This window comes from Schistocerca nitens, chromosome 9 (assembly GCF_023898315.1).
Source record: "Schistocerca nitens isolate TAMUIC-IGC-003100 chromosome 9, iqSchNite1.1, whole genome shotgun sequence".
In the NCBI taxonomy this organism is placed as follows: Eukaryota; Metazoa; Arthropoda; class Insecta; order Orthoptera; family Acrididae; genus Schistocerca; species Schistocerca nitens.
In genome coordinates, this window is record NC_064622.1 from 80,545,282 (window position 1) to 80,557,593 (window position 12,312).

At 39.9% G+C, this 12,312-nt stretch overlaps 1 protein-coding gene across 1 annotated transcript in view; it reads left to right on the top strand.

The window, feature by feature from the left end:
• The window catches only part of LOC126204018 (U-reduvitoxin-Pr21-like), a 74,082-nt gene extending 71,203 nt beyond the window's left edge, over positions 1 to 2,879 (top strand). The window contains exon 6 of the mRNA XM_049938447.1: positions 2,824 to 2,879. Within this exon, the coding sequence (XP_049794404.1) occupies positions 2,824 to 2,879 (56 nt within the window). The remainder of the gene's footprint in view (positions 1 to 2,823) is intronic.
• Positions 2,880 to 12,312: the final 9,433 nt, after the last annotated feature.

A 12,312-nucleotide genomic window follows, 5' to 3' on the forward strand; every position in this document is an offset into this window, starting at 1 on the left:
GGCTGCGGCAGCAACAGCTGTTCAGTTCATTACTGGATACATTCGCAGATTTCCGTTTAGAGTTCGTTAGGCCGTTCGCCAACCTTTGGGGAAATCAGTTTGGATTCCATAGAAGTGTTGGAAAACGCGCCGCAGTACAGACCCTACGACTTATTTTAGAAGATAAGTTAAGGAAAGGCAAACTCACGCTTCTAGCATTTGTAAACTTTAGAGAAATCTTTTGACAATGTTGACTGGAATATTCTCTTTCGAATTCTGTAGGCTGCAGGGGTAAAATACAGGGAGCGAAAGGCTATTTACAATTTGTACAGGAACCAGATGGCAATTATGAGAGTCGAGGGGCATGAAAGAGAAGCAGTGGTTGGGAATGGAATGAGACAGGGTTGCAGCCTATCTCCGATGTTATTCATCCTGTATACTGAGCAAGGAGCAAAGGAAACAAAAGAAAAATTTGGAGTAGGAATTGAAATCCATGGAGAAGAAATAAAAACTTTGATGTTTGACGACGATGACATTGTAGGTGTGTCAGAGACAGCAAAGGAACTGGAAGAGCAGCTGAATGGAATGGACGGTGTGTGACGACTGCGATTCTACCCTGTCACTAAGTATCGCCAAAATACCCGAAAAGTACCGTGTTAACTAATGCAGTCAAAATCAAGTCCTATCTAAATAGACGTTTCTCCAAATTTTACTTCCCAACACAATATCTGACCGTGCATTTATCCCAGTTTAGCATAGAATAACCATATCAAATAAGATTTAATGACATTGACAAAAAACAATTTGATTCTAACATCAATCAACCAAAGAATACCAAAGTTGAGTGATGAACGCTCAATTTTACACGACTCTCATTCAAAGTAATCATAACTGGTTCTATAATATATTGAAGTCCATTAATATTTTGTGCTTCCATATTTTTTGTAATAATTGTTGTTCCTTTCCTCAGTTCGTAAGATCATTTTCCTCACTGCACCCAGCGAAAAGCTTCTTAATTTAGACTGAAATGAAAATATATTGCAGTTCTGATTTTGTTTAAGAATCAAATATTATACGAGGACATTATTTGTCAGTAGTTTTTCTGATGTTAGTTAAAGCGAAACTCGAGTAATGCGTACGATAAATTCTTCTACCTTAATAACTACTTTTACATGAACGTAACATGGATAATTGGTTATAATGCGTTCACTGTGATAGCTCTTGGATCTAAAATTTTCTTTTTGATGGAAACACTAATACTTTCTGGGTTAATCAGATAATTGTAGATTATGATCGCAGAATAACCTTTATTCTGGAGTCTCAAATAGGTCTGTAATTAACTCGTATGTTACACTGATGTCGGTGGGCGGATTTCATGGTAAATGTTACCGTGGCTGCTGCTGGCAGCCGTACTGTGCTGTCATAGGGCAGATAACAGGACATTAGCTCCAGCTGCCACGAAAACCTTTCGTAAGTCCTCAGCTAGCGGCGATGTCCAGCATCACGTCATTACGCGCCCATTAGAATCACGTTATTCAGGACGAATGTAGAAAACAAGTAATGAAGCTCATGCCATCGGTTTCACTGGTTTTAAACTTCGTTCAACCTGTAGCCACTATTCCAGACGCGGGATAACAAATTATTTCCAGTCGTGGCAACCAAATTGGCTTTTTAATTGTGCCGGTACACTGCAGTTATTTACGATTAGTAGTTCCTGTTTCGTATCTTAGAATGAATTCTACCTAAGTAAGCAGCTTTACAGTGTTAACCATAAACGTGGAGAGCTAACTGTAGTGCCACACTGTTGCTGAACAGTAAATGTTCAGATGGTTCAAATGGCTCTAAGCAGTATGGGACTTAACATCTGCAGTCATCAGTCCCCTACACTTAGAACTACTTAAACCTACCTAAGGACATCAAACACATCGATACCCGAGGCAGGATTCGAACCTGCGACCGTAGCAGCAGCGCGGTTCCGGACTGAAGCGCCTAGAACCGCTCGGCCACAACGGTCGACAACACTAAATGTACGCTAAATGCTTTACGGAGAGAAAATATTCTTCTTATTTGTCACACAGGTATATCACGTATTTCGTGCATTATCAGGGACCTATTGACTGCCATCAACAGCAACTATTCTTTATTGATAATATTTGACACGTGTAAGTTATTGAATACATACGACTGTATACCGATTCTACCAAACACAATATTATCTGAGAAAAAGCTTCACATATTTTCAGTCAGATTGTGGTAATGAAACTTCCTGGCAGATTTCAACTGTGTGCCGGACCGAGACTCGAATTCCGGACCATTTTCATTTCACGAGCAAGTGTTCTTGCCATGAAAGACAAAGGTCCCGAATTCGAGTCTCGGTCCGGCACACAGTTTTAATCTGCCAAGAAGTTTCATATCAACACACACTCCGCTGCAGAGTGAAATTTTCATTCTAGATTGTGATAATATTTCAAATGAACACGAAATGATATGTCAGTACACAAAGCAGACTGCTTACAGATCACTTGAGAGTCCTATCTTGGCATATTGTTTAGGTTTGTAGGACCAATACACGTTAGGACTAACAGAGAATATGGTACGTACTGAAGGAATGGCAACACGAATCATCAAATGTTTGTTTGCCACACGGGAGAGCGTCACGAAAATGTTTGATAACGTGAATTGGAGGTAGGAGTCGATTATCCCATGAAAGATTCGAGAAGTAGTGTTAAGTGAAGAATCCGTAAATATTCTTCAGGACCATACGTATCGATTCCGTAGCGGCCGCGAGGACTATTTAAGACTGTGCAAAGCTCCCATACTGATATTTGAGCATTTTTCCCGCAGGTTATATGCGATTGAAACGAGAAAATTCTCCATCGCTTGGTACACTGATGTTGTAAATGAAACTTTGTAGTGTTGATGACTAGCCTGAATTGTTCCCTGTCGTCTTTGGTGTCTTCTGTGACATTAAGTTTTTTCATATCTGTTCATGTCTTATTCCAAATTAAAAAATATAATCAAAAATGTTCTTCGTTAGCCTCTTCTCATCCGGTATTTAGATATGACCGGAAAGCTTTACTCTCCTCTTCCATGTTGTACCTGTGATTGTTTCCACGATTCTGTATGGATCTGCTCTACGGAATCATACGTTTTTTGGAATTAATGAATGTAACGACTGTGTTAAGGTTTCCCATCGTTCTGATCCTGAGGACTGTTTTTAAGTTAAAAATTTGCTCTGGGCAAATCTATTTTTTCCGAAGCCCGCTTTGTACTCGCCAGTTGCGTGTTCTGTTGATCTTCTATCTCATTCAACAGAGATTTAGACATAATTTTGTAGATAACTGAAAGTTACTGCTAGTGCTGCCATCCGCCGTCTGTGAGCGGTTATTGCACGCGAACGTCGAACACGAGCGGTGTTCAGATTAATGTCACTGGGCCGTTTATTACTTAGCGTATTGTACAGAAATCATTTGAAAAGCATTTTACTTACTAGTGACGTCGTTTTCATATTCGTAGCCCATGTTACAGCCTGTCAATGAGCTCTCGTTCTACAGTCTCAGCGTGTAAAGCCGGTGACACCAAGAAGGTCGACTGCAACACGTGTTTCCGTGAAGAAGGCGTGGGATGGGCGTGCAAGGAGGTAGGCTGCCTTGGACTAGAAGAGGGTGAGGAGCTGTTTCTAGGACGTTCTTCTAATTCCGATGTCATGAGCTGTAGTAAATCTGCACAACTTTTCTTCGTCGAGATATTTCATAATCTGAGATACTCACCAATTATCTGTTGGTGTAAATATTATTTTTAGTTTTACATTTTCTTTTGGATACGATGCGAGTCCTGCAGAACGGTACGACAACCATTTCTAGTTCACGTATTATTCTATCGTAAACTCAACAAATCAAGACCAAGAACATCTTTCCATCGCAAGATGGAAATTTGTGGGAACTATCTCGTATTACGACATATAGTGATGCACTACAAGCGACGAAAAAATGTTGCAACCTTTGATTTCTCTGTTACTGATTCACATGTGGAATCTGCCTTTCCCTATAAGTAAGCACGAGTAAAAGTGATGTTGAGCGATCGTGACGGCTTTGTTGTAGTTGATGAAAACGGCAGATTTCTTCGAATGTGAACATTGTTGTCGTCTCTTCAGCCTATTCTTCCAGTGGAAGCCTGTTCATCTTTGTTGTGGGCATGAAAGTTTTCCCAGCGAGTCGTTGTCATCTTCGAAAATCGATTTTTGTGCCGATGATCCACGCCGTACTTGCACTATATTTCGATAGCGTTAATCGCAGTCTCGCGTGTTACGCGAAATATCGGGTAACTTTAGAGCGGATTACCGGCACAAAACCAGATTTTCCAAGATGACTCTTCACCTTTTGCGCAACTACTGCAATCCACATCCATTTGAACCGATTCACGGAAGTCAAGCCTTGGGCTCCCCAAATTACTGAAGTGAGAAAGTGATGGTGCCTCAGGATGTGTCCTATCACAATTAATTACTCCTTTTAGTAAAATTTTACCGATAACTTCTTTTCTCCTCATTTCGAGTTAGTACCTTGTAAAGTTGATGCATGAAGTTGTTCTGAAAGCGGTGCTGATATTCAAGATAATAAAAGCGGATTAAAAGCTGTGAGCTATCTGGGGAAGTTATCCTTGCACTACTGAGCAACTGTTTCACAAGGTATCCAGTCTAGTTTACCAAATTGCCAACCAGACTAACATTAATTATAATATTTTAATAGTCATCTTACGACAACCATTGACATATATATATATATATATATATATATATATATATATATATATAAAGAGAATTTAAATAGAAATAAATAAATCAGTTTATATTTGGACATTTATTTTAACATTGATCATTGTTCCGTTAAAATTTCAGCATTTTAAGCTTGGTTCATAACTAAACTGGTGCCTTATTTATGATTGTGAAAATGTGAGTTTGTAATCTTACGGAACACATCAAATATGGAGCCAAGATTGTGAGACTGCACACAACACTGCATTCATAAAATAACACACGAAGAACGTTGAAATATATGCAAGAGGAAATTAACCACAACCAACCGATTCACCCAAAGAAGTTTTGGAGGTAGCGCAATCCTGTCCGTCATGAAATTACCACACGCTGATATACTAAATTCATACTAATTGTCTGTGAAATCTTCCCGAAAAGAATAGCTGAGGGCTACTTTGATGATTACACCACAAATACTTTTGATAATTAAAATAAATTACATTGAACCACAATTTACAAAAGAAAAATCTCCAACTGGTCACTATCGTCATACTATTAACCTGATGGGTCAAACAATTATACAAGCATGTGGTAATGGTCTCAGAAAGTACAGCCCACATGGCTTGAACATAAAGAAAAGTTGCTATATTGAAAAATATTTTCAAGACGAGATGTTATAATCTCACACACATTCGCATTTAAGATTGATGATCTGAGTTAGAGTTACGGATCATCAAGACGTGGTTCCACTTTGCTCACAAAGTATTGACAAAGCAGCTACTGGAAGATATTCTGAACTTCACACTCGAATTACGCTGCGTTGCAATTTAAGATAACAGAAGACATTTTAGATCTAAATTTGAAACAAAGGTGATTAATTTTTCACTTAGTCTGAACTTAAGAAATCCATTGTCCCACAGACTTAACAGAGACGCGCTTAGCCAGAGATCTTACCACTTCAGATGCTCGCCGCGGAAAGACTGGCGTGGGCCCCTACCGAGGGTGCCTCACAGATACAAACGGAAGTGACCAGAGGGGCAGCTTCCTATACCAACATGAAAAGGGACGGACAGGACCATACCAAGAATAGAAACCTCTTTCCTTTTAGAAAGCGTAGCTACCTGTTCCAACGTTGCTCCTACTGTTCTCTAGCAGACAGGCTTGTCTGCTACCATCAAGCATGCAACTAGAAATACACTTTGCTCATTCATCCTTTCACACAGAAGGGAAGGGGATGACAGTATCTTATCATATACAGTATATAAAAGAAAGCGGATGTAGGTTCCGTATGAGACTGTGTGACATGGATTACATATAAACTGTGTTTTAAAGTGTAGTAGTGCGACAGATCGTTCTTGTTTATGCGTAAAAGTAGCGCGTTCCACTGCTCAGTCTCCTCCCAGATAGAGTCAGAAACACCACAGTAAAGTTAGAAGGGAATTTATGCCGTAAATGACAACAGATTTAAGAAATTAACATGAAAGGAATCCAACAGAGATCTTTCAACCTATTCACTTGTTATCAGATGTGAGCATCTTATCTTCCATGTTATTTTGTAGCGCCACATTTCAAATTGTTATAATTTCTTCTTATCTGAACTGTTTAACGTACAAGCTTCAAATCTCCATCTCATATCATTTAAATTTGAATTTTGCTATCGTTAGTTATTTTGCTTCTCAAATAGGAAAAGTCATCTACTGCTTTCAATGTCCGATTTCCTAGTCTAATTCCCTCAGTATAGCCTGATTCGATTTGATTACCCTCCCTTACCCTTGTTTTACTTTCGATGTTATTGCTCTTATAACCACTTTTCAAGGCACTGTCCATTCAGTTCAAATCATCTCCAAAGAACTTTTCGTGTCATCGGCAAACATTAAGGACTTCCCCAACTTAAATCCTCTTTCTAACTTTTACAAACTAGACAACATGGAAGACGCACATTCCCGTCTCACTGTTATCTGAAATAATTCTTTCCCTTCCATGTTTTTCGACCATTATAACAACAGGGGAAATGAGACACTTAAAGTAGTAGTAGAGCTGCATCAAACCAGTCTCAGGACTGAAGACCACAACAACATAACTACAGGCTGCTCTTTGTACAGGCTATAGGTAACCTTCCGCTCCTCAGTTTTACGCCTTCTATTCACAGAATTTCATAGCCTGTATTGCAGCCGACAGTGTCCAAAACTCTTTTTAAATCTACAAACACTATGAACAAAAGTGTTCAGTTCTTCGAAATATCTTTTGAGACAATTCGTAGGGTTAGTATTACCTCACATACTCCTGCATTTCTCCAGAGTTCAAAGTGATCTTGTCCGATGTCAACTTCTTCCAGTTTTGCCATCCTTCTGTAAATAAACCGTGTCTGTACTTTGTAACCATGAGTTAATAATTGTTATGGTTTTGCAGTATTCACACAACACAGCAAGTGTCTTCTTTGAATTCGTGTTATAATATTCTTCTTGTCCTTCAGTATTTTCAGTAATAGGTGTAGTACATTTTCTTACTTCCTAAGATCGTTTTGCAGTGCACCATGCTAATAGCTTTTAAATTTAGACCAAAATGGAAATGCCTTATAGTTGCTGACTGTGTTTAAAGATAAAATTATATACATGCACATAATTCGATAGTTCGACAACTCTTTTTCCGGATATTAGTTATAACCAAAGATGAGTAATGGATATTCTAAATTGTTGTTGTTGTTGTTGTGGTCTTCAGTCCTCAGACTGGTTTGATGCAGCTCTCCATGCTACTCTATCCTGTGCAAGCTTCTTCAGCTCCCAGTACCTACTGCAACCTACATCCTTCTGAATCTGCTAAGTGTATTTATTGATCTCTTGGTCTCCCTCTACGTTTTTTACCCTCCACGCTACCCTCCAATGCTAAATTTGTGATCCCTTGATGCCTCAAAACATGTCCTACCAACCGATCCCTTCTTCTAGTCAAGTTGTGCCACAAACTTCTCTTCTCCCCAATCCTATTCAATACCTCCTCATTAGTTACGTGATCTACCCACCTTATCTTCAGCATTCTTCTGTAGCACCACATTTCGAAAGCTTCTATTCTCTTCGTGTCCAAACTATTTATCGTCCATGTTTCACTTCCATACATGGCTACACTCCATACAAATACTTTCAGAAACGACTTCCTGACACTTAAATCTATACTTGATGTTAAAAATTTCTCTTCTTCAGAAACGATTTCCTTGCCATTGCCAGTCTACATTTTATATCCTCTCCACTTCGACCATCATCAGTTATTTTACTCCCTAAATAGCAAAACTTCTTTACTACTTTAAGTGTCTCATTTCCTAATCTAATCCCCTCAGCATCACCCAATTTAATTTGAATACATTCCATTATCCTCGTTTTGCTTTTGTTGATGTTCATCTTATATCCTCCTTTCAAGACACTGTCCATTCCGTTCAACTGCTCTTCCAAGTCCTTTGCTGTCTCTGACAGAATTACAATGTCATCGGCGAACCTCAAAGTTTTTACTTCTTCTCCATGAATTTTAATACCTACTCCGAATTTTTCTTTTGTTTCCTTTACTGCTTGCTCAAAATACAGATTGAATAACTTCGGGGAGAGGCTACAACCCTGTCTCACTCCCTTCCCAACCACTGCTTCCCTTTCATGTCCCTCAACTCTTATAACTGCCATCTGGTTTCTGTACAAATTGTAAATAGCCTTTCGCTCCTTGTATTTTACCCCTGCCACCCTCAGAATTTGAAAGAGAGTATTCCAGTTAACGTTGTCAAAAGCTTTCTCTAAGTCTACAAATGCTAGAAACGTAGGTTTGCCTCTTCTTAATCTTTCTTCTAAGATAAGTCGTAAGGTTAGTATTGCCTCACGTGTTCCAACATTTCTACGGAATCCAAACTGATCTTCCCCGAGGTCCGCTTCTACCAGTTTTTCCATTCGTCTGTAAAGAATTCGCGTTAGTATTTTGCAGCTGTGACTTATTAAACTGATAGTTCGGTAATTTTCACATCTGTCAACACCTGCTTTCTTTGGGATTGGAATTTTTATATTCTTCTTGAAGTCTGTGGGTATTTCGCCTGTCTCAAACATCTTGCTCACCAGATGGTAGAGTTTTGTCATGACTGGCTCTCCCAAGGCCATCAGTAGTTCTAATGGAATGTTGTCTACTCCCGGGGCCTTGTTTCGACTCAGGTCTTTCAGTGCTCTGTCAAACTCTTCACGCAGTATCTTATCTCCCATTTCATCTTCATCTACATCCTCTTCCATTTCCATAATATTGTCCTCAAGTACATCGCCCCTGTATAAACCCTCTATATACTCCTTCCACCTTTCTGCCTTCCCTTCTTTGCTTAGAACTGGGTAGCCATCTGAGCTCTTGATATTCATACAAGTGGTTTTCTTCTCTCCAAAGGTCTCTTTAATTTTCCTGTAGGCAGTATCTATCTTACCCCTAGTGAGACAAGCCTCTACATCCTTACATTTGTCCTCTAGCCATCCCTGCTTAGCCATTTTGCACTTCCTGTCGATCTCATTTTTTAGACGTTTGTATTCCTTTTTGCCTGCTTCATTTACTGCATTTTTATATTTTCTCCTTTCATCGATTAAATTCAATATTTCTTCTGTTACCCAAGGATTTCTATTAGCCCTCGTCTTTTTACCTACTTGATCCTCTGCTGCCTTCACTACTTCATCCCTCAGAGCTACCCATTCTTCTTCTACTGTATTTCATTCCCCCATTCCTGTCAATTGTTCCCTTATGCTCTCCCTGAAACTCTCTACAACCTCTGGTTCTTTCAGTTTATCCAGGTTCCATCTTCTTAAATTCCCACCTTTTTGCAGTTTCTTCAGTTTCAATCTGCAGTTCATAACCAGTAGATTGTGGTCAGAATCCACATCTGACCCTGGAAATGTCTTATAATTTAAAACCTGGTTCCTAAATCTCTGTCTTACCATTATATAATCTATCTGATACCATTTAGTATCGCCAGGATTCTTCCAGGTATACAACCTTCTTTTATGATTCTTGAACCAAGTGTTAGCTATGATTAAGTTATGCTCTGTGCAAAATTCTACAAGGCGGCTTCCTCTTTCATTTCTTCCCCCCAATCCATATTCACCTACTATGTTTCCTTCTCTCCCTTTTCCTACTGACGAATTCCAGTCACGCATGACTATTAAATTTTCGTCTCCCTTCACTACCTGAATAATTTCTTTTATCTCGTCATACATTTCATCAATTTCTTCATCATTTGCAGAGCTAGTTGGCATATAAACTTGTACTACTGTAGTAGGCCTGGGCTTTGTGTCTGTCTTGGCCACAATAATGCGTTGACTTTGCTGCTTGTAGTAGCTTACCTGCACTCCTATTTTTTTATTCATTATTAAACCTACTCCTGCATTACCCATATTTGATTTTGTATTTATAACCCTGTAATCACCTGACCAAAAGTCTTGTTCCTCCTGCCATCAAACTTCACTAATTCCCACTATATCTAACTTTAACCTATCCATTTCCCTTTTTAAATTTTCTAACCTACCTGCCCAATTAAGGGATCTGACATTCCACGCTCCGATCCGTACAATGCTAGTTTTCTTTCTCCTGATAACGACGTCCACTTAAGTAGTCCCCGCCCGGAGATCTGAATGGGGGACTATTTTACCTCCGGAATATTTTACCCAAGAGGACACCATCATCATTTAATCATACAGTAAAGCTGCATCTCCTCGGGAAAAATTACGGCTGTAGTTTCCCCTTGCTTTCAGCCGTTCGCAGTACCAGCACAGCAAGGCCGTTTTGGTTAATGTTACAAGGCCAGATCATGACATTCCACGCTCCGATCCGTACAATGCTAGTTTTCTTTCTCCTGATAACGACGTCCACTTAAGTAGTCCCCGCCCGGAGATCTGAATGGGCGACTATTTTACCTCCAGAATATTTTACCCAAGAGGACACCATCATCATTTAATCATACAGTAAAGCTGCATCTCCTCGGGAAAAATTACGGCTGTAGTTTCCCCTTGCTTTCAGCCGTTCGCAGTACCAGCACAGCAAGGCCGTTTTGGTTAATGTTACAAGGCCAGATCAGTCAATCATCCAGACTGTTGCCCCTGCAACTACTGAAAAGGCTGCTGCCCCTCTTCAGGAACCACATGTTTGTCTGGCCTCTCAACAGATACCCCTCCGTTGTGGTTGCACCTACGGTACGGCCATCAGTATCGCTGAGGCACGCAAGCCTCCCCACCAACGGCAAGGTCCATGGTTCATGGGGGAATCCTAATAATGGTATCCTAATAATTATTTTTTGACATGGACATAACATGGATAATTAGTTCTAAAGCGAATACTAGAATAACTCTCGGTTCTAAAATTTTAATGGTGATGGAAATGTTAATACTTTCGGGAAATCAATTAATTACAAATTATCTTCGTTGAAAAACCTTTATTCTGCAGTCTCAAAATAGGTCTGTATTTTACTCCCTCGCATGTTATACTGACGATGATGGGCCAATTTAGTGGTACATGTTACCGTAGCTGGTGCTTACAGCTGCCTTGCATTCACAGAGGAAAAAGAAGAAGACATTAGCTCCAGCTACAACGAAAAAATTAGATAGCATTGATGAGCTGTATCTCGTCATTATGAGTCTATTGGAATCACATTAGTTAGGATGAATCCAAAAATTCCCTCGGGCATGGATGTGTTTGTTGTCCTTACCGTAAATTAGTTTTAGTTAGTTTAAGTATGTGTCAGCCTAGGGACTGATGACAATAGTAGTTTGGTCCGGTAGGAACTTACCACAAATTTCCAAATTATCGCTCAAAATAACCGGTTTCTGAAATAACAGATTATGGGTTACCCTTTGCTATTGATTCCAACAGTAAACATAGAGATGAAACAAAGACAAAAGAATTCTACCATTGGTTTCAACCGACATTTTCTCCATCCCTCGTTGACAGACCCTGACGGGCTCATCAGAACCTCTGCCAATGACGTCATTGGGCGCCGTATGAAGGGGCGAGCGATGAGCACACTGTTCTCCTGGCCGTTGTGTTTTCGTAACAGAAGCCGCTACTGCTCGGTCAAGTAGCTTGTCAGTTGGGCTCACGACGCTCAATGCATCCCGCTCCATTACTCCCATCAGGGGAAAATCCCTGACCGTGTTGGGAATCGAACTCTGCTGCTCCACATGGGAGTCAGCTGCGTTGACCACTCAGCTATTGAGGCAGACACAGACACCGATTTATTGTGTTGGCCAGAAAAGTAACTATCGTGTCGTTTGAAAGTAGGTTCATCTTACGCCTACACAATAATGGTGTACTTGCTGCTGATGCAGGAATCTCTAAATTTCCAGTGTAAGCTTCGCTTTTTCATTGTCTGGAAAGTGGCAGCTAATCGTAGTGAGAGCAGCTATAGAGCTACTTGTTCTTGTACGGATAAGCAGCGACAATGCCACAAAGACTGATGATATGGAGACACGTGGAAAGGTTCCCACGTCGCTGAGAGCGAAATTAAATAGAAATTAACATAAAATACGAAACTGGCTTAAAACAGTTGTCCTTGTCACGTTACTACGGTGCCCACCATTACACGAAAATATCTA